This window comes from Lepisosteus oculatus, chromosome 8, assembly GCF_040954835.1.
Source record: "Lepisosteus oculatus isolate fLepOcu1 chromosome 8, fLepOcu1.hap2, whole genome shotgun sequence".
NCBI lineage: Eukaryota > Metazoa > Chordata > Actinopteri > Semionotiformes > Lepisosteidae > Lepisosteus > Lepisosteus oculatus.
In genome coordinates, this window is record NC_090703.1 from 34,834,499 (window position 1) to 34,857,813 (window position 23,315).

At 38.2% G+C, this 23,315-nt stretch overlaps 2 protein-coding genes across 2 annotated transcripts in view; both read left to right on the forward strand.

Annotated features, from left to right (window-relative positions):
• The first annotated feature begins 581 nt into the window (after positions 1-581).
• Positions 582-18,535, forward strand: pgk1 (phosphoglycerate kinase 1). The gene is made up of 11 exons (XM_006632627.3): positions 582-779; positions 3,191-3,241; positions 4,951-5,106; positions 5,522-5,666; positions 10,076-10,179; positions 11,903-12,022; positions 13,905-14,019; positions 14,401-14,580; positions 15,595-15,772; positions 17,270-17,368; positions 17,891-18,535. The coding sequence occupies exons 1-11, from the start codon at positions 715-717 to the stop codon at positions 17,929-17,931; spliced, it is 1,254 nt and encodes a 417-aa protein (XP_006632690.1). The 5' UTR covers positions 582-714; the 3' UTR covers positions 17,932-18,535.
• A 1,157-nt stretch (positions 18,536-19,692) lies between these two features.
• Positions 19,693-23,315, forward strand: part of amot (angiomotin) — a 45,603-nt gene continuing 41,980 nt past the window's right edge. Inside the window, exons 1-3 of the mRNA XM_069193424.1 lie at positions 19,693-19,784; positions 20,611-20,741; positions 23,081-23,131. Of these exons, the coding sequence (XP_069049525.1) occupies positions 20,654-20,741; positions 23,081-23,131 (139 nt within the window). The 5' untranslated portion in view covers positions 19,693-19,784; positions 20,611-20,653. The remainder of the gene's footprint in view (positions 19,785-20,610; positions 20,742-23,080; positions 23,132-23,315) is intronic.

The window sequence follows — 23,315 nt, forward strand, 5'->3', positions numbered from 1 at the left end:
GATGTGTGTAAATTCGTTTATCTATTTAAACCCGGAATTGTGTTCGTTATTCAGTGATCTCTGTCATATGGGTAAGAATGAATAAAGGTCATGCATTATATATTTGTCACCTATTTCATCTGCTGTTACGGTATGTTGTAACTCATACAGTTTTGACAGCTGTCCCTATAATCCTACTAGTTTCCCTATCACTTGTTACAAAACACGACATAATCTCAACAAACTCTTTCCATGCCTGATGAGGCCTACAGCTCGCAATAAGGAAACTGATCAGCACAGGTATTGTATTTAATTAAAAATTTGCTAAACGACTATTTACCCCTCCAGCCGTCACGTTTTCGGAACATGTTGAGTAAAGCATCACAAGATGCAGCATGCTTCATATTAAACGGTTAAGTTTTTTTTCTCGCCACAAGCCTCCGTGCTGAACGTGAAATGACAAGTTTTGCGTCACAGGCTGCAGACGCAATTTTTCCTTCTTTCGTTTTAGGGGGACGGCTTAACATAATTGACACCTCCTGCGGCCACTAGCTGAGTGAAATCTCACTCTGCTGACGACTTTGCAGGTACTGCACAGACAGAGGGGCGTGGACAGACCAGCCCCCAGGGTCTGCTTCTTTGCGGCTCTAAGGTCGAGCACATTCGGGAACGACTCAGTACTCCAGAGTGGAAGCGTTTTTGTGAGAGCTGAAGCAAGTGTCTGACCTCATCAAAATGTCTCTTTCTACCAAACTCACCTTGGACAAAGTAGATGTGAAGGGGAAAAGGGTGATTATGAGGTGAGAAACTCTAAAGTTTATACATGGCGTCAGTTTAATAGAAAGTACCATTCATTGCGGGGGCTGGGTTATAAACGTGACTGCCAACATGAAACCGTTGCTAATTATTTTAATTCCACATCTGGGTTATGTATTCCGTTGCCTAAATGTTTTAATTACTGAATACCGTTAGCTCGCCTTCAGATACACGCTGGTCGTTTTTGACAATTAATTTGGATACCCAAGATGCAGGAAGTAATGGCTTTCTGAAGTTCAACTGATCACGTTTCTATTCAAATGTATGTTAGTATCTAGGTATTCAAAGGTAGCAGTTGTTGCATATGAAATCTTAATGACATTGTTATGTCGTTTGTGTTATGGATTACAGTGTACGTGAGCAATGCAGTCTGGTAGATTAGAGTATTAACTACAAGTACAATAGATGCCCAAAGCTTTCTCTGTTAACGGAGCTGAGTGATGTTCGCAGTGGAGTTACTCATAATGAATTTGGATTGGCTAACGATTCCTGAACACCACGAGCTTTAGCTATGCTTTACAGTCCTACTTCATTTAAGCTGTTATAGTCTTTCAGTGAAGTAAACCGTCTTTAAGTATCAGGCTAAGGACAAAAGCTACGTTATCGGATAGCTACAGCAGGTTTTACGTTTGAGTAATTGTTGTAATAGTGGTTTGCTTTCCAACATAACGTGGCATGCTTAATTTCCTCCGCAATCTATGTACGTGAGTCATCGTCACATTGCTTGAATTGAAATTTAAAAACTCACAACTACCGCTTTAAAAATTAGCTGCTATAAAAATAGTTTCTTACCAGATACTCATGCTTTGTGGATTGTGTGGAATTCAGTGATTTAGAAATGTTCTTAATAAGATCAGAAAACACTAGAAAAAGCAGGACCTGGAAAAATAACCACTTGAACAAACCATAAATAAACAAGTTCTTGAACCTCTGTATCTGAAAATAAACACTGGTGCTGTGGGAGGCTTAGAAAAATGAAGGACAGGGATGGCTGTAACAGACATTTTTGTTTGCCCTTTTCCTGAATTAGATGCTCAGCTGAGGCCTGTATGGATTGATCTAGTCATGGACTGCCTTACGCTATGACACTGTGAAGTCAGGCCTTGTCTGAATGATGGGAAATCACCCTGCACATGTGCAGCTCATTAATAATGTTGAATTTTAGCTTTCACCTTTTGTTTTCAGTCCCCCAACTCTTTTCATCTCCTTTTCTAACCTCATACTAGTCTTTCCTGTCTGTTCAATAGTTAACATAAGTATCGATTCAGATGTGGAGTGGTGCATGTTCAGACAACTGTCTGAATGCTGCTGCTTACAGTGCAGTTTTTTTCTGTCAGAGGGAATTCTGAATGGCTGCCAGGAGAGGGACATCTGTGGCGTTACGTAAGAAGGGCAAGCGTGTGTATACAGTACGTGCTGCTGTGCGACACTAGGTATTCTGACAGACTCTGAACTGCAGCCTGACATAGGCCTAGTTCCCTACATTGTACCTTTTCTGGAATCTTCTCTGAGGCTAACCTATTTCCTAAGCAGGTCAGTTAATCAATAGCAACGTGCAAGCACACAAAAATAGGAGGGCCCTATTGGATTCTGTTGGTTTGCTCCTGAACAGCTGAAGGAAAAACATGTTTTTATTCTCAATATGTAAGGGACTGTACTTATATCATTCATGTTTTTCATGCCATTTTTGGCCAAACATTTGCCCCCACTTGTCTGTCTTATCTTCTAATGTGTAGTATTTGTTGGCATCAAAGGCAACAATTTGGATACTGGCTGGTCATTTTCTTTTAACATTTTGTTTCCACACTAGGCCATTCATCTCTAGACCTATGACCCATATGTTTTGTATTTGACAGTTTTTTTAAGCTGAATCCACTCAAAAGTTGTATTTGTGTGCTGTATTTTTCATTTGACTAAGATTTCTCTTACACGCCTAATGAAAATGATTGGTTAGTGAATGTAAAGGAAATCAAAAGCCCTAGAGTGAGGAGAAGCAATGAGGTTTTCCTGTTGTCTAATTTCCTTTTTCTTTTCACTGCCAGTGTCTTGGAGTGTGAGTAATGTAGCTTGTTATAATTACCAAAAACCGTTACTGTGACCCCTGAAATACTTCTGATACTTAACTGACATGAGTCGCTTTCCCTCTTTACATAGGGTTTATTCAGAAAATTAGAAATTAAAGTGGTCTGAAAATAATGTCAGAAATAGAGCTATTAACAAATCTTGATATTTCCACAGACAATTTTCAAATATAAGCAATGTGTGCTTTTGGACATTTTTCATTAGATTAATTAGGCCAATGGATTTGAGAGCTACAATATATAAGTGTAACAAGTTAACTCACTCACTCATTGAAACAAATGTTACTTAAAGTTTTTCCTCTTTTTTTTTAAAGGGTTGACTTCAATGTGCCCATGAAGAACAATCAAATCACGAACAACCAAAGGTAAAACATTCTGAGAGCCTTGATATGTAAAATTAATTCTATTCTGAACACTTTTGTGTAGACCTCTTCCCTGTTGTAGATAAATCTTAGTGAAGATTTGTAATTGTAAGGATTTAGCTTGCTGTTTAAACTTAAAATTTAAGACGTTAACATTATGAAACCATCTGGAGTATTGATTGTTTTTGTATAATAAGTCAATTGAGAACAAAGTGTTGTTGTTTTTTTTACAGCAAGGTAAAACCTGAGTGATGTACTTTGCCCAGGGTTACAGCAGTCATATCCTATTTGAGATTTAAACCCAATTTAAATTCTCTGATCTGGATTCCAGAGTCTAACCATTCTTAACATTGCTCCCTGCTGCTGTTTCAAGCCTGGGCTGTCAGGAAGCCTGAATGAAAATACCGTTCTAGTTGTAAAGGAAATGGTGTATATTTGGTAATGCCTGCTTAGTCATCCAGGAGATAGAAGTCATCTTACAAAATGGCCACATAATTCAGTATTCAGTTATCTTATTTCCAACTTCATGTTTTGCTAGGAATTCAATATGTCATTTAGAGTTTGTAGTGAATGTGTTCTACTATAAATATCCAGAAATGGGTAAAGGTAATTGGATATTTTAAGCTGATGGCTGTGGTTATATAATGCCTGGTTACTGTTCTGTCTTGTAAATTATGCAACGAGGATCCATGTAGGCCTACAATTTTACAATTTATTTTTTGCTAGGGTGAGTGTATAAACACAGAAAATGTACTTCATTATCTTTGAACAATCAAATAGAGTGCTACCTGTTATAATGTGAGACCTGGGGTCACATTTTGTGTTTCACATTCTAAGAAGTATTGGTATTTTGGATCTTTAAATTATTTCATATGCCCGTAGATCAGATTAATATCCTGAAGCTCAACAAGGTCAGCGTACTGTTATGCACTTAACAGCAGGTGACACTACTGAGATTTGGCTGTGTGACACTGTATCATGAATGTTCCAGTTAAATTGTATTTGCAAAACTGCAAGTTGGGGAAAAGGGAGCTTTGCTTTGATAAAACGTATTCTACATTGTAACAGATCACCTTTAAATTACATTTAAGTGGTCTTGCTGGGTAGATATTCTAAATTTAGAATATATTTTAAATTCATTATGAATAATTCAAGTCATTGATTAAATGTTTTTTTTCTGATGGTATAGCTTCATGAAATGCATAAAGAGAGCAAGACTTTGTTTAAGGTTCTGTTGGTAGTTGTTTTTTTAAATTCCCCCTTCCTCAACATCTTATACCATTTATGTTTATGTATACCATTTATTTGGAACACCTTTTGCTCCAAACATGCAAGTAGGCCAAAGACCACAACTTCCATTCTAAATAGTTCTTAAAAATAATTGCTACTAAGAAAACGAATTTGAGTGAACTAAGACAGAGTGGCACATTGTTTGGCTGCTGTGTTGTCTGTTCACAGATAAATCTAGTATTTCATCTGTGGAGGCCTTTTCCAGTTTCCTGTCCTCTTGCTCAGGAGTCTTTGAATCCTTGTGAAGGGAAGAAGCAGAAAGATCAATGTAATCATGCTACAAGGAATTTAATAGGTGGATTAATTGAATGAAAATATTGTTTTTTTTAATTCATTTTCTAATTAAGCTTTACTTGTTCCTTTGGAACTTGCACACCGACGCAGTCCTCCACCCAACCTATTTACCTGTCTCTGTTTCATAGGATTAAGGCTGCAGTCCCCTCTATCAAGCACTGCCTAGATAATGGAGCTAAGTCAGTGGTGCTCATGAGTCACTTGGGTCGCCCTGATGGGATTCCCATGCCTGACAAGTATTCCCTGGAACCCGTGGCTGCTGAACTGAAGACACTTCTAGGGGGGTAAGGCCATCATAGATGAGGACACACTACGTAAAATATTTTGCCCTTGAGTCATTAATGCCTATGGAGATTTACCAGCTTTTAAAGTTATTTACAGTTTACAATTGCCCTGCCGCACGACTGACCAAGTATTAAAAAATGTCCATCTGTATTTCAGTAAATAATGGTATCATAATAACATGTATCTTGTGTCTGGATAGGCTGGCTGCAAGAAAGGCAGGCAGGCTGTGTTATAAAAAGCACAGAATCACTTTTATCAACCACTACATGGAAAAAGCATATGTAGAAATGCTGGAGCTAGGAATTTAAATAAAAACATGTTCATAAGAAGACCGTTATCTTTACTGTAGTATCTCTTTACCCGTTTTTGGAAACCTGCTTCTGGACGGCTGTCATGTGTATGGTGTGTGTACAGGGAAGTGGTGTTCATGAAGGACTGTGTGGGGGCAGAAGTGGAAAAGGTCTGTGCTGATCCTGCTCCGGGGACCATCATCCTGCTGGAGAACCTGCGCTTCCATGTGGAGGAGGAGGGCAAGGGCAAGGATGCAGCAGGAAACAAGGTGAGGTGTCTTTCACAGAATAAGCTGTGTCTAAGGGAGGAGGAAGAGCAGCATTCGCATATGTAATTCATCTGGTGAGCTGAAAGGTTTCAATATTTTCATTGACAAATAAAGAAATGTCTTTATTCATGTATAATTCTGATGCTCCTGTTCAGGAGATATTGAAGCCTTTAATAAACCATTAAGATTCTATGGAAAATGTTAGTAATATATGGCTTATAGAACATGCGTACATGTTTTGTAAACGCTCAACCATAATTGTTGTTTTGGTTTCCAGAAAGAAGACTTGTCTTCCTAAGACAAATATTTGGAAGTAATTTGCAGACATTCTGCTTTTCCAGTTTAACAGTATAGTCTTTTAACAATTTAAACCTTTCCTTGGAAAGATTTAGTTATAATAGTTTAATAATAAAGTTTTAGTAGTTTGACTCACCCACCTACAAATTATTTGTTTAATTTAGATGAAACCACATTTAACAGATGTCGTTTAGTAAGGTAGAAGCCAGAAAATGGGTCTAAATGCTAGTCTCTGCCTGCTATTCTAGGCAGCATTGGTCTCTGCTCTTAACCACAGTACGAACCTTGTGACATTTGCACGAAGGTCACTGGGTCAGACGATCTGGATGGTGTTGCTTTTCTTGTCCTCTGAGCCCCAAGTGGAATGCAGCACTTGAGTACTGGAGATACAGTGAGGGCAGCTGCAGTCAAGTGTACAGTACCCTGACCTTTCTGAGTGTTTAAAGTAGGTCCATATGCATTTCAGGAAGGGTGCAGCAGTGCCATTCAAGTCCTTTCTCAGGGCTGCCTTTTAGATTGGCAAATGACTCCTGATCATGACCTTTTCTTCCTAGTGAATGCACAGTGATCATCATTTACAGTCTGTTTCTCAAGAGCAAATGCAATCTCAATCTGAGGACCTACAGTGCCTTGCAAAAGTATTCGGCCCCCTTGAACTTTTCAACCTTTTGCCACATTTCAGGCTTCAAACATAAAGATATAAATTTTTTATTTTCTGTGAAGAATCACCAACAAGTGGGACACAATTGTGAAGTGGAACGAAATTTATTGGATTTTTGAAACTTTTTTAACTAATAAAAAAATGAAAAGTGGGGCGTGCAAAATTATTCGGCCCCTTTACTTTCAGTGCAGCAAACTCACTCCAGAAGTTCAGCGAGGATCTCTGAATGATCCAATGTTGTCCTAAATGACTGATGGTGATAAATAGAATCCACCTGTGTGTAATCAAGTCTCTGTATAAATGCACCTGCTCTGTGATAGTCTCAAGGTTCTGTTGAAAGCGCAGAGAGCATCATGAAGACCAAGGAACACACCAGGCAGGTCCGTAATACTGTTGTGGAGAAGTTTAAAGCCGGATTTGGATACAAAAAGATTTCCCAAGCTTCAAACATCCCAAGGAGCACTGTGCAAGCGATCATCTTGAAATGGAAGGAGTATCAGACCACTGCAAATCTACCAAGACCTGGCCGTCCCTCTAAACTTTCAGCTCAGACAAGGAGAAGACTGATCAGAGATGCAGCCAAGAGGCCCATGATCACTCTGGATGAACTGCAGAGAACTACAGCTGAGGTGGGAGAGTCTGTCCATAGGACAACAATCAGTCTTACACTGCACAAATCTGGCCTTTATGGAAGAGTGGCAAAAAGAAAGCCATTTCTCAAAGATATCCATAAAAAGTCTCGTCTAAAGTTTGCCACAAGCCACCTGGGAGACACCCCAAACATGTGGAAGAAGGTGCTCTGGTCAGATGAAACCAAAATCGAACTTTTTGGCCACAATGCAAAACGATATGTTTGGCGTAAAAGCAACACAGCTCATCACCCTCAACACACCATCCCCACTGTCAAACATGGTGGTGGCAGCATCATGGTTTGGGCCTGCTTTTCTTCAGCAGGGACAGGGAAGATGGTTAAAATTGAGGGGAAGATGGATGCAGCCAAATACAGGACCATTCTGGATGAAAACCTGTTGGAGTCTGCAAAAGACCTGAAACTGGGACGGAGATTTATCTTCCAACAAGACAATGATCCCAAACATACAGCAAAATCTACAAAGGAATGGTTCACAAATAAACGTATCCAGGTGTTTGAATGGCCAAGTCAAAGTCCAGACCTGAATCCAATCGAGAATCTGTGGAAAGAGCTGAAAACTGCTGTTCACAAACGCTCTCCATCCAACCTCACTGAGCTCGAGCTGTTTTGCAAGGAAGAATGGGCAAGAATTTCAGTCTCTCGATGTGCAAAACTAATAGAGACATACCCCAAGCGACTTGCAGCTGTAATCGCAGCAAAAGGTGGCTCTACAAAGTATTAACGCAAGGGGGCCGAATAATTTTGCACGCCCCACTTTTCATTTTTTTATTAGTTAAAAAAGTTTCAAAAATCCAATAGATTTCGTTCCACTTCACAATTGTGTCCCACTTGTTGGTGATTCTTCACATAAAATAAAAAATTTATATCTTTATGTTTGAAGCCTGAAATGTGGCAAAAGGTTGAAAAGTTCAAGGGGGCCGAATACTTTCGCAAGGCACTGTATTTCCTGCCATACGTTTCTGGGGTATTCTTTCCCTAGTTTGTAAGTAGTAATTGCAGTAAAATTACAAAGATCTGCAAAATTGGCAATTTATAAAAACTAAAAGGAAGATGTTGGGTGAGATCAGGAGTTGGCAACCTTTTAGAAGCTGTGTGCCAAAGTTTTTTTATTTCTGTTTTTGATTCTGTGTACCACTCATACTTTTTAACATCAGTAATACTATTTGCATTTTAGCAGCTTCACTAAAAAAGATGCAGATCTTACTGTTTAGTGTGTTTCTTGTCCTTGTTAAGTTCCCAAATCTTAGTTGTCATTAAACTATCATTTGATACATTAAACAGCACACAAGCCACAGATACAGTTGATAACCAGCTCCAGGAGCAAAGAGCAGGTTATGATGGAGACCTTGTTATTTCTCTAGGTCGCCTCAAATGTGCACCACAAATCCCTCAACTTTGAAGTCTATAAGTCTGAGCATTGTAATTCAGTGAGCTGTATTTTGTCAAAATTGTCTGATTTGATTAAAAAAGCAAAGATCAAGCCAAAACCATATAAATCCTGAAATCTACCAAAACAAAATTCAAATGCAAGTTCTTAAATGTACATTTCAATCTCTGCAGCACAAATGAAATAATGTTTCTTTGAGATGTTGAAAATAACGGACAGTCAAGAATGATGGTGACCCAAGAAAAAATGGCAGGTTTCACAATAACGTAACAGTTTAGTCTGCACCCTACAGACAGAGCTTGAGTTCAGTTCCACTGTGATGTCCATTAGAAACATGTGTGACAGATTTATCATTCAGTTAGGGATAGTTTTGACCTTTTGCGACAGGATCTATCCTCAAAGCATGCCAAAACCTTTCCAGGCCGAGCTAATGAACACTGCTGTGAAGTGGACAGTGCTGCGTGTACCCACTGTCCACTTCCTCAAACTGAGCTTGACACTTTGTACATTGAGCATCAAGAAGATTTACTGTCTTCACCACTGTAGTCATCACATTATTAAGCTCACAATTAGAAATCCTGACACAAAGATTTTCTTGATGGATAACATTGTGAAAATGTCCTTGTCACACATCAAGAGCAACATTAAACATCACTGCCCTTTTCTATTGTCTGCCATTTCATGTATTTCTCTCTTGCCATCCTGGCAGACAAGTCCCTTAGTCTGGAGATGGTTGTATCTTTATTGGATAAATCTAATCCTAATTAAACATCCAAGCAAATGAGTAAACCCTCTTTATAAATTCCTGTCTGTAAAATAGCTTTCCATGTTTTGCAATGCATGGTAAGATTTTGTAACTTCCTTCTGAGGCTTGAATCTTACTGGCAAAAAAGTTGGTAAAGACAGCTTTGTTTTCTGTACTTTGCTGTGGCCGTTTGCCCTTAAAGTGTTTCCTGTGCTTTGTCTGAAAATGTTGTTTGACACTTAATGTGTGGCAAACAATGTATTTGTTGCTCCAAAAGTGTTAAAAGTGAGCAATAGAAGTTTAATTTCATAGGTGGTGTCATTTTGTCCCTCGATTTAGGTGTGCCACCTTAATGCGTGTTTTACATCATTTTTTAAATATAGAGAGCTTTCCTGTGAATCTGCTGAAACTTGTTAAAACACCAATTGAATCATTTTTCTTTCTGAGTCAGACTTTTCACTGGTTAAGTCATTTTAGAGATTGAGAGTGCAGTCAGGCATAGACTACTTGACTGTTCTAAGCCTTTTCTTCAACTTTGAATGTGGGTTGATTGAGGAAAAAGGTGAGAAAGGAGTGTCATTATTCCTGCATGCTAGTAGTCTGTTCTGATGACAAGAGAGAACTCTGCTGGAAGAATGATGATAATTTTTTTCTTTTCTCCTTGCAGACCAAAGCATCTCCAGAGCAGGTGGAGGTTTTCAGAGCATCCCTGTCTAAACTAGGCGATGTATACATCAATGATGCATTTGGAACTGCACACAGAGCTCACAGGTATGACTTTTAACAGCAACATAAAAACATAATAGGAAGAGACCACTTACGTGTGCTTATAAGTAGTCTTATTGGTATATTTTAATTTTCTGTTTTGTAGCCCTTTTTTCAGTTCTTATTTCTTTTTTGTGAGTAAATATAAAAAGTGAGCACTTCTATTCATATGGGGAAACATATTTGTGCTGGTAGGTTTTGGCTTCCAGTGTTAATTAGGGTTTCATGATGACAGCAGGTTCTATTAGTATGTTTGAAAGCAAAATCAGATGAAAAGTACCAGTCATGGGGATTTGTTGATGTAAATATTGTTACAAATGGGGGAGGTGTATGGAAAATTAAGAAAATCGGGAATCAGCCAAGCAGATAAATTAAAAGCTAAAATAAATTATCTGAACCCCTAACATAAATATTTCTGCCAAGAATATACCTGAGTAGTTTGTATAATTAGAGGCAGGTGAATTCTTTGTTCTCTGGCACAGCCTTGTGAAAAGAGTAATAATCCAGGCACGTGATAAAACTAATAAATATTTGTGACAGTCACACACACTACATACAACATAAATGTACAACACACAAGTTACTGTATTTACAATTTTATAAACAAGGTGTTTCGGAGTCCTGTGTCGTAGTTCACCCAGAACACCCCAAGCTGCTACTCAAGTATGCGACTCTTAAATAATGCCTAAGAGGGCAAATAAGAGAAGCCGCCTTCTAAATGTAATGCAATACTGCCTCTGGAAAGGTTAAAGCCACAAAATAAAATGGGAGCCTATCTCCCTATTCTAAAAATGCACCCCAAGCAGGAAAGGCTTATTTAACTGGTTTGTTCTTTACTCAGGAAATTCAAGCTCCCTCTAGTAAGGTTAAACTACTTAGCTAAAGTTTTGGTTCTCCTGTTCTCCTCTCTCTCATGATCTCTCCTTCTTTTTCTTTTTTTTCTCTTCTTCTGATTTTATATGGTGTATTTCTGGAATTTTGATTGAAACATAATCATTTACCCAGAACTTAATTTCCTAAGGTAAACCAAGGTAAAGGTCAATATTACTTTGATCACAAACGCTGAACCCCCTACATCTCGGTAAACATCCCCTCATCTTCAAAGCTGTAAATATTTACACTGCCAGGTGTTACACACTTTATCTAGATTTCTAAACACCTCCATTGTCATGTACCTCTCCCTGTAACCAAATAATTTCTTTTTGAACACTGGTATATACAGTGCACCAGTGAACATTTTTGTGTTATATAAATTTCTGTGGCTTAAGGGAATGGTACTTCACTGTAGGCTGATGGAATTTTTTTGTCTTGAACAGCAAAGACTACAAAGGGACCTGACTCAAGCATTGGCATTGACAAAGTCAACCCAGCCTTCTTTAGAATGAATAGAGAAACACAACCCCAAAGGACTCAAGTAACAGCTACCCATGGGAAGGTTGTGGGCATATAGAACAAACTACCCAGCCATGTGCTCAAGCTGATACCTTTTTCAAGAAACACAGCCGGATAGAGATCCGTGGTTCAATTAACTACTTACGCTGATCTAAACAGAACAAATGGTCTCTTCTCATTTTTAACTGTTCTTAAATGAGAAAATAGTTGAACGATAGGTGAAGGGAAATTCTATCAAGATTGACCTCTGTTGGGACTGTCATTAATAGGTAAGAATACTATTTAACATTATGGTAGTACTGTTCTTGTCACCTCATCTGTATTTTAATTCTCTCAGCTCCATGGTAGGTGTGCAGTTACCCCAGAGAGCTGCTGGATTCCTCATGAAGAAGGAACTGGACTACTTCGCCAAGGCACTTGAGAACCCAGAGAGACCTTTCCTTGCTATTCTGGGAGGGTATGTCCAAAGAATCAAAAGGAGACTTCAGGGCTTATCAGGGCCTTCCAGGGAACTTTTTCCAACTGAAAATGTTATAATATGCCTAGTTAACTCTTGTGTGGTTGTGTACAAGATCTTGCATACCCTTTGCAAACTGCAATTATAACATTTGTGGCTACGTGCAACCAGATTCACAATGTAATAGATATAAAAAAAAATTCCTAAATGTTTTTTTAAAGAACAAACGTTTGCCCTGCTAGTTGAGTAAATTCAGCTATGATCCTAAAGGGTTAAAGTTCTCTGGGGAGAACGGTTGCATTGATCCAATTAAATAAAATGTAATCATCTTTTTAATCGTTCTTCTTTGCTCTTAACCTGTTGACTTGGTGGACTTGAAACTTTTACTGATAGGCAATGGCTTGTCTATAGGTGTAAAAATTATTTTGTAGACGGATTCTAATTAACTGCTTTGTGAATTTTTTTATGGACTTCTGATCATTGCAATGTCATAAGAGAAAGCCAGAATTCTGGCACTTTGCAGTGTTACTATACTCCTTTATAACTAATACCATAAGTAAATCATGGGTATTTCTGTTTTGACATGAACTACAGAGTTCCAATGGTCGTTAAGATAAGATCACTTTATTGGCCATATGCAATTTCTTGCATTAGGAATTTCTTTTCACATACCCCAGCTTGCTCTCCATGAGACAGATGGGGAGAGAAAAGCTTGGTGTCAGAGCGTAGGGTCAGCCATTTATACTGTGCCCCTGGAGCAGCTTGGGTTAAGGGCCTTGCATAGGGGACTAAACGAGTAGGATTCCTCTGCCGCCCACGGGATTTGAACCAGCAACCTTCCAGCCACAGGCACAGATTCTTAGCCACAGTGCCACCACTCCGCCTGCAGTTATCATAGTAATCAATCTATGATCAGAGCTCATTATTTCAGTTTACTCTTGGATTCATTGATGCATCACATAGAACACTGCTTTCTGAGACACTCAAGAAATTTTGTATTTAAAAATGCTTTATTTACAATATAAAATTCTCTGACAAATTCTTTTCACATCACATACAGGGTTGAATGGCTATATCCTACCAATTTTTCTGTATTGTGTAATATTGAACTGTTTATCTTCTACCACAGTTCTGAAATGCTTAATGTAGCAGAAAGGCTTGCTGTCAGTGGATGGTATTTCAGGCTTAGCTGAGCTGAAAAGTTGAAACTGGTGGCTAATCAAAGGGAGGATATTCCTCATATTGTGTAACTGCCACATTCAATCAGTGATTTTGTGTCCAGCTTATCTAGAGTATCATTATTAATACAGAGACTAGGTAATATGTATAGGCATGGTAAAATTTTTCATTTAAGCCAGATAGTACTGGATGAAGTATATTTAGTATTGAACAAAAGATAAACATCTCATAGAAGTTTGTATTGTATTCCAACGTGAAATTAACTATTAATTTAAACTGATGATCTTCAGACGTTTCTATGTGTTTTCAGCTTTTGAAGACTTATTTTCTAAATTGTTTACTAGTTCTGGGTGGAGAGGTGGCTCTGTGGCTAAGGATTTGCGCCTGTGGCTTGAAGGTTGCCGGTTCAAATTCTGTAGCCGGCAGAGGAATCCTACTCCATTGGGCCCCTGAGCAAGGCCCTTAACCACAACTGCTCCAGGGGCACCATATAAATGGCTGACCCTGTGCTCTAACCCCAAGCTTCTCTCCCTGTGTGTCTCATGGAGAGCAAGCTGGGATATGCAAAAAGACAAATTCCTAATGCAAGAAATTGTATATGGCTAATAAAGTGATCTTATCTTAGTATCCACATGACAGTTATTCTTCTTGTAAGAAAGCAGTCTGCTGGGTGGGTAAGTCCTTTTTATCTTTATCTTTTTAGGGCTAAAGTTAAGGATAAGATTCAGCTGATTAACAACATGCTGGATAAGGTCAATGAGATGATTATTGGGGGTGGCATGGCTTTCACATTCCTGAAAGTCCTCAACAACATGGAGGTAAGATTAAGCAAAGGCGACACTGTCAAATTTAGTTGCAGACTTTGTTGGTGTGTTTGGAGGCAGAGGGCAATCTAAAACTGTTCAGATTTACTAGGGTCCTGGAATCAATGAATGAAGAACTATTGTAAAATTCAAAGGATTGTTTTGCTTTTGGTACTTACAGGGCAGGGTATACCATGGACTGGATGCCAGTACATCGCAGGGCACACGCAGACACAGATATGCACACATTCGCACCAGGGCCAATTTCCACAGAAGCCAGTTAACGTTCCAGTTTGTTTTTGAACTGTGGGAAGAAACTGGAAGTTGTGGGTAAATTTCTCTGTAATGTGTATAATACCTAAATCCAAAATGACAATTATGTGAATTTTGTTTCAGATTGGTACCTCCCTCTATGATGACGAGGGAGCAAAGATCGTCAAGGACTTGATGGCCAAAGCGGAGAAGAATGGAGTGACCATCACGCTGCCTATTGACTTTGTCACTGCTGATAAGTTTGATGAGAAAGCTGCCACTGGGACAGCCACTGTGGAAGGTGGAATCCCTGCTGGTTGGATGGTTAGAAAGCTTCTTAGACAATTGCTGTTCTATGAATCGCGCATCTCCTTTAGAACATCCAGATTTATTTGAAGAACTTTTGTAAGGGAAATGCTGAAACTTTTCAGATGTTAAATTCTCCTGGATGAGTTTCAGATCCTGAAGTAAAGGCTATGAACATAGTGTTGCTTTGATTTTCTGTTCTGAAAATTGGCCATTTTTTCCCCAAAAACAAGTAGAATATTAGCTTGTTGCAAAACTTGGCATCCCAGTGCTTTAAAACAATTACAGCAGTCTTGTTTGTTTCTGTAGACTTCATATGCAGTGATATTCCAAATTAAGGTTTTGGAGTTCCTTGCATAATGCGGTTGGATAGCTTTGTCACTGCTACAGAATCGGGTGCAATTGAAACATCTTCACATTTAAGATATATAAATGTAGGTTAACGGTAAACTGAGGATCTGTAAAACATTAAAGCATATTTACAAACACTATGGTTTTATTTGCTTGGAGGGGGCCCTTACACAGGGTAACATTAATTTTTAGTATTGTAACCACAAGAAACAGACATGCAGGTACAGATTGTTTATACTTAACCCAGTCTCATCACTATTATCAATGAATGCTTTATAGAACTTATGTAAAGCTTCAGCAGCATGTTGTAAATTTCTGATTAATGTTGTATGTATTGAACTTCTTACCTGGATTGAATCTTTTTTCCCCACAAATAAGTTGTTTTATGTCCCCTGAAATCACTTTTTCCTAAACACTTAGCTACTAGATTTATTTATTTAGGTTCTCGAATGAGTGTTTTTTTTTTCAAATTAAGTTTGAAGGTTACTTAAATCTCCTGCTTTATTGTAAAGTGTTCCAAGTCTTTAGAAAAATATGTTTTAACCAAGAGAAAACAGTAGCTCTCTGCAAGTTAGATCTCATTATGTAACTTTTTTCTACTTTAATGTCTGATGTATTAAGGGCTTCTACCTCTCAAGTTCTGTTTTCCAAGCTCTTATCCATTTTATCTTTGTACTTCAGGGCCTGGACTGTGGCCCAGAGAGCTCAAAGAAGTTTGCAGAAGCCGTGGGGAGAGCCAAGCAGATCGTGTGGAACGGACCTGTAGGAGTGTTCGAGTGGGACAAATTTGCCAGTGGAACCAAGAACCTCATGGATAAAGTGGTAGAGGCCACTCAGAAGGGCTGCATCACCATTATCGGTAAGTAAAGGCCATCTTCAGCCTTTCTTTCCCAGATATATTTTCCATATTGTTTTCTAAAGAAAACTGCTTTCAAAACTGTGGTGGCTTCTCACAATTCCCAGAAAACCTGGAAAATCACATTTTATTTCCTGGCTAGTAAGTGATGAACAATGATAACAAATTGTTTATTAACTGGATACAGTAACCCCCCTCCAATTCAGTTTCTCTATAAAGCACAAAATAAATGTAACCAAAAAGTGCTGTATGAAGTATATGCTATAACATCGGTTAATCCTTGAAATATATTCCACTAGGCTGCATGCCTGTGTCAAAATCCTGCATTTTTCTCAGGAATCCTGTGGTATTCCTGGGCATCTTTGTGCTGCTGCCAGCTTCCTGGTCCATACTCTGTTTCTCCTATGCTTTACAGTGTTTCGCTGTGCACTTTCCTTTGTTTCAATTTGTAGTATATTGTTCCTGCGTTGTGTCCGCAAGTTATCAGCCTGTGGTGATGCTGAAAGCATAAAAGTAGGAAAGTGCTAATCTTGGCTGAGAAAATAAAGATTCTGGATTGGCTACAAGCTTGCACATAGGCACCTTCACTTGGTCGTGAGTTGGGGTTAATGAATCTACCATGTTAAAAGAAGAGGATTGAGGAGGTTTTACAGGTCCAGGCTGTATAGATTCAAGAAAAAAATAAATGCAAAATGTAGAAGCTCTAGCATTCTGTTATTTGAAAGTATTTACATCTTATCGGGAAGTTTCCAGTATCAATTGTTTGCTTATTTATTTGCAAACAAGATCTATATTAAATTGGCAAATGTTTGGAATTTCAGTGAATCTAAGTGGGTATGGATTCCACATGTGGTGAAAAATAGCTCTTTAATTAACTGAAGATATTGGAATAATCAACATAAATACCTAAATATAGACTGTTGAGGGTTATGTGGTTCAATTAACCACCCCCTAACATTCCTGACTTCAAAAGGAGATTTAGCTTTTGAAACAGGATTTGGACATTTGGCACTACCAGAGACAACTGGAAACGTCCATTTTGCCTCAAAAGTGAATCTAAGTAAAATGTTTTGTAATTGCAAACCAATTCAACCACTAGATGGGGCTAAGGGGTACCTATAGCTTAGAATTTAACCTCCATAGGAAATATTGCTAAATACTGAATAGTTCATCTAGTGTTTTGGCAGGTATGTGACCAGTTAATTCACATCTAAAATCTGACCTCTTTTGTGTTTAAATGGATGTCTCAGAGGCGTGAAGTCGAAAAGACTCCTAAAAGGTGTTTTTTCCGTCTTTTAAACTTGATTTTAGTGATCAATGGTATTTTAAGAATTTACAGAACTAAAAACATTAAAACTGTCCACAGGAGTGGTGGCACATTGACCTTAAATGTTTTAAAGCTGCCTGAATTGTGCTGGGATTTGATTGGACCTTTTGTGAATTGTCATGCTGGTGTGGGGGCTATAATGGACAGCTCACGTTGCTGTGTTCCTATCCAAGGTGGGGGTGATACGGCCACCTGCTGTGCAAAGTGGGACACCGAGGACAAGGTCAGCCACGTCAGCACTGGGGGCGGAGCCAGCTTAGAGCTGCTAGAAGGTATGAAAACCTGAGGCGCTGAGAACTCTGGGAGCTGAATTCTGAGCAATAGTCCAATGACTGCATAACATCAGATAGTATAGGCTCCTCCAGTATCCAGTTCACAATGATCAGTATTCCACTTTCACCTGGAGGAAACCCATGCAGACACAGGGAGAACATAAAAACTTCATACAGATAGCACCCCAGGAATTGAACCCAGGGGGGAAGTGGCAGTGATGACCACTGTGCCACCATGCTACCTTATGATTTTATTTTTAGCAAAAACAAGTTTCTTTATACTTTTGACATTGGACCAATAAAACAGGAATATCCTATTTTATAAATGGACATCTCATACAGCTTGCAGAATATTTCCAAAAGTACTTTGTCATTGTCTTGAAAAAAGTCCTTATTTCACAGAAGTACATTATTTCTTCGCTTTATTTTTTCAACAAGAGATGTGTCTTTGAGGGATAAGATAACTGATGTTCTGTACAATAATTTTAAATTGTTTTTCTCTTTTTTTTTTAATTATAATAGGTAAAGTCCTGCCTGGTGTGGATGCTCTGAGCAATGTCTAAAGGCCCAGGGGAGAGGAAGATCCTAGCCATGAGTTTCAGTGCACAGCCCTAGGGAACCTCTTACCATGAAACGCTTATCTAGTACTGCAGTAGCACAAATGATGAATTCCTCCCTCTGTACTGCGCAAGGGTTACAGAAAAGCTTTTAACTTAACTTGAAAGACACCTGAAAATGTGCTAAGACCCACTCTAGAGCACTTAACTGAGGAGGGGGGAGCTTTGCTGTTCACTCTCAAGCTGCTTTTTAAAAATAAAAAGTCTGAAAGCAACGCAGAACCCCTCTTTGCACTTTGCCTCATTTCTCAAAAGGGAGATGTTCACCTGAGGCAGCTGCTGGTTTGGAATTGGTCATTTGTGATCATGTTTATGTGTATATGTGTGCCTCACTTGTTAGCGTCTTGGAGAAGAGAAAAAATCCAAACGTTTGTGTAACTCTAGAATTTATATTTTGTATCTTTTTGCCTCTATCAACGGTTCAGTCTGTACTAAACGCCACCCCATGAGCATCTGTCTTGTTCTTTGGCCACAGCTTGTAGTTCTTTGGTTGATAAGATGTCTGGACAAAGTATGCAGATGAAATAAAAAGGATCAGTGTAAAAAGTCACTTGTTTTCTTTCATCATTGTTGGTGGAGATAATCCTAGAATTCACTATTTCTCCTTGCCTGCTTCCAAATGTGATTGATTGGGATTATGTTGTTTTTAATGAAAACTTTAACCTAAAAAAAATAAAAAGACCAGAAAACTAGGAATTGGATCCACTGGTAAGTAAAGATGCCTGCTGAGAAGTTCCAACCCTACAGTACAGAAGCCACCATTTCAAGTCTAGATGGTGGAAGCCATGATTCCACAGCCAATAGCACACAATTGGCCATGTGCAGCAAATTCTGTGGTTTTGTTGAGTTGGCCTGGGTAACGCATCACTCGCTTGGGACCTGCACATTTCTGTTTGTGAACCAGACAATTCCTTAAATGTTTATCTGAAGCATTCTGTAAGGTACTGCGAGACTTTGTAATGACTCAAATGAAAGTTTAGGAAAGAATGTAGTGTCCTAGGTCTACTGTTTGGCGGCAGTGGTGACCCATGTTTACAAATGAAAAATTGATGACATTCTCATGACAGTAGTGTTGCATAGTAGTGTTTTAAGGTGCATAAATTAGCACCTTAAAAATTGTGTTCTGTTGAAGCATGTTTGAAAGAAATGGTTAGAAGACCAAATGGGTTTGATTTTTTTTTTCTTCCAGTTAATCTATGTTCTGTAATCTTATTTTTCTTTGAAAAGAACGCACTGGTATTGAAGAACACAAACTAATACGTTTCATGGATACTCCACAATATTAAACTGTGTAAACTGACTGCTATAACTAGTCACTATGCGAAAAATGCTATCGTTCAGGAGTTTTGGAAGGGACAGATAAACGTGGACATCGTTGGCTGGTACATCACATGACAATGGGTATATCTTGGAACTTAGCATCTTCGTCTGGGTCATGCATACCTTATTTTATCAAGAGTGTGTATTGAATTAGCTATGTAATTAAAATTTATCAAGTTATGTCTTGAACAATGATGACATATGGGATTTCTTGGAATAACAATCCGAATGGAATAATTTATCCAAACTTGATGTTATGCTTCAAAGTGTTTAAAAATAATGTGACCTACGTTCAGATAGTATGATCAGGAAAGCTCTGTAAACCACACATTGACTACAATACCAACAATGCTCCTGACCAGCTTTGCTCTGACTCCGCCCTTTTACCTGCCCAGGTGAACGTTTCTGTGGGAAATTACATTGTCTTTTTAGAGCTGTAAAGCTAAATCTGGACATGATCTAGATGAACTAGAAGCGAGGTGAGTTTATGCAAATTATTCCATGTTCGTCGTTTGTGTCGTCTAATATACAAAAGAGTATTAGCTGGACGGATTTGCTTCTTGAAAAACAAGCGTACCTGGGTCACGGCCCGGCTCTTCGGACTCACGGACGTTGCAATCTGCAATGGAGTTTGCCGGGTACGCCTGGCAGTACTGTACGTGGCTTATGTACAAAGCCAACAAAATGGTCTCAGGTGTTTTCCTGTTTTAAACGCCCTATTTTAAAATACAGCCTTCTTTCAAAAAGCAGCATCGGGGTTTAAACACAAGAATGAATGTGATTCTTATACGTCTACTTCAATATAAAGGATTTTCTGTAAAGGCAAATGTATTACAAAACCTATGTACGCCGTGTATATCATATTGTAGTTTTCCCGTGAAATTTAAAAGTGCTTTTTTATATTGCAACATATTTTTGGAACTTACACAAAATGCTTTCTTTGTACCACTTCCTGGATAAAGTAAATGTGGCTTATTTTTTATATATTTGGATCTCTCCAACATATGGGGCATTCCAAATTTGAAATATTTTACTGGTAATGGGTAATATTCAGTCTATTAACAATTTACAACTGTTTAGGAATGCATCAACATATAGAATCGCCCGTTTCTAAACCAATTCAACGGTTAACTTGGATAAAAATCCAAGTCAAGACAATAACCTTTTAATTTAAATGGATGATTGATACAGTCATAGTATCGTTGGATCGACCATTCAAAAGCTCATGGTTATGTTGTAAACACTTGATGGAAAGAGTCAGTGAAAAAAGATGATGATGATTATTATTTTATTATTATTCCTCAGGCCACAGAAGGGGATAGGGCTGGAGACAGTCAAAGAAAACACAATGAGTGTTGTGGAAGAATGGAGTCCAGAGAATGTGGCTAACTGGATCAATCATATTGGATTCCCTGAACATGCTCTGAGCTTTTTAGGTATGATGTGCACTTTTGCCCCAGGATTACCAGAGTCCAAAATGGATTGCTTCTCATCTACATTGTCAAGGAGTGTTCAACAGTTTTTCAATTAGTGTTTAATTCTTTTATTAAAATATAAGAAATATATATTAGTGTTTTAATAACATGAACATAAATTATTTCACTTAAAAACCATCAAGAAATTTTATCATCTCCATAATTATGTATAAATTTAAAGTAGACCCCATTTATTTGAATGTCCATACATTTTCTGTACATCCATGTTTCAACTACTTATTAGAATGTGTTCTGTTTTATTACGATTTTGCCCAATCCAATAACAAATATATTTTGTCTAACTTAAGGAAGCGGTAGTTACAGTTGTATGCAGCTCGTAATTTATTAAAGGTGAGAAATCAAACTAGACTTCAAGATTTCATCTGTAATGTCAACAGATACAGGGTCGAGAAAAACATAGTGAATCAGTGTATCAAATCTCAAAGAAAAATGGTATTTTCATAGTCTTACCCTGATGGCCTTCTTAAATAAAAAACACTCTTTCCGCAAGTATCCAGTAATGATTATAGTAACATATTTCTTGTCTCTTAAAACAAAATGATGTTTGAATTGAACAATGAGTAAAATTTGATATTGGGGAAAAGTTAGTGAACCCCTAGTTTAATTAGCTTAATTAAGGTAATAATTAGAATCAGGTGTTAAAATAATTAGGTAGACCTTGGGGGCTGAGTTTGTAAGGCCCCAACCTATATAAAGATCAGAAATGGTGTGAGTTTGGCCTTCACCATGCATGTGTTTGAAATAAGTCATGCCACATGTCTAAGAATTTCTCAGAGAACCTCAGAAAAATAGCCATCGATGTTCTTCAGACCGGAAAGACTAACAAAACCAATTCTAAGTATTTGGGGCTCCACCAATTCACTCTCAGACAGTATACAAATGAAGAAAGTTAAAAACCACAGTCACTCTACCCAGGAGATGTTGTGCTACCAGTGTCTCTCCAAGAATAAACTGGAGAATCATCGAGGAAGAACCCTAGCATAACATCCAAAGAACTGCATGCCACTCTTGCCTTCACTAATGTGACTATTCATAACTATCAGACAACTTTGGTTTGAATGGTATTCATGGAAGGATAGCAAGGAGAAAAATGTTCTCCAAAAGTAACATTGCTGCCTGTTTAAAGTTTGCCAAAGAGCACATAGATTATCCACAAAGCTGCTGGATAAATGTTCTCTTGACAGGCACGGTAGATAGAACTCTTTGGCCTCAATTAGGAACATTATGTTTGGCATAAATCAAACACTGCTTTTAAAAACAGAACCTCATCCCACCTGTCAACCATGTTGGTGGGAGCTTGATGGTTTTGGGTTGCTTTGCTGCCTCAGGATCTGGATGACCAACACAACCATGAATTCTGCATTGTATCAGAAGAGTCTAGAACAGAACATCAGGCCATCAATCTGTGATCTGAAGTTGAGCCAAATGTAAGTCTTGCAGCAAGACGGTGATCCACAATTCCTCACTACAAATGTGACAGACTGATCAGCTGTTACAGGAAATGTTGAGCTCCTGTCATTGCTGCTCAAGGCTGTGCTACCAGTTCACTGAATATAAAGGTTCACATTCTTTGTCACACATGGCTATTGAATGTTGCATTGTTTGAAGATAAATGTTAATAGGATATCATGTTTTGTGTCATTTGTTTCATCAGATTATGTTCATAATTAGGACTTAGATCAAGGTGTAGTAACATCTAAGGTTTCAATATGTGAAAGAATCTGAAGGGATTCTTGGCACTGGAGCGTAGATGATGAAAACCTATTATTGAGTTAATGTTAGCCAGATATTTTTTAATTTCATATTTTAGGGTTCCTTGTCACACAGCTCAACATCCCAAACAAAGGTCTGAGACCTAAGGTACATTCATAAACAACCCAGAATTACATGTTTGGAAGCATGTCACCTCGGATAAAAAGTGTAGCAAATAATATCTTACACCATAGGCTGTCTACACTGTCGTAATTCACATTCTGTGGATTTTCAAGTCTAAGTGAAAGTCTGAAAAGGCACACTACAGCCAGAAGAATCTGGGAACTCATTCTTGAGGCATCTGTAACGGCAACCCCGTTTTCTCATTCCCAGTCAATGTGATCAAGAGTTTCATGCCGGGTTTGTGTCACTAGAGGGCACTCTTAAACGATATTTTCACTCATCCTTTAATAGCATTGAATTGTACTTAAGTCTAATTATTGAAATTTATCACTCAGATTTTATCCTGTCATTTTTGTTGCTGGCTATACTGATGTTTGTTTTTAATATTTTGTGTCTTTTTCTAGAAAATGCAGTTTCTGGGTTGGAACTTTTAGACATCAGTGACTCCATTTTAGGTGAGATAAAGTGTTCTATGATCCCCCCCAGGTTTCCTTCTCTCTGTCTGAGATGTCTTATGCTTTTAGAAGTGACTCTTTTAATAATGGGAAAAATAAAGCCACTTTTGATATCTGTCATTCTATATCAAAATCACAAGACCTTGAGATTTAGATGCAGCTACATTTTAGAAATTAAGTAGTA

Coding starts and splice junctions, on each gene's coding strand:
- pgk1 (XM_006632627.3), top strand. CDS start 715: ATGTCTCTTTCTACCAAACTCACCTTGGACAAAGTAGATGTGAAGGGG. Junction 780..3,190: donor GGGAAAAGGGTGATTATGAG/GTGAGAAACTCT, acceptor TTTTTTTTAAAG/GGTTGACTTCAATGTGCCCA. Junction 17,369..17,890: donor CAGCTTAGAGCTGCTAGAAG/GTATGAAAACCT, acceptor TAATTATAATAG/GTAAAGTCCTGCCTGGTGTG.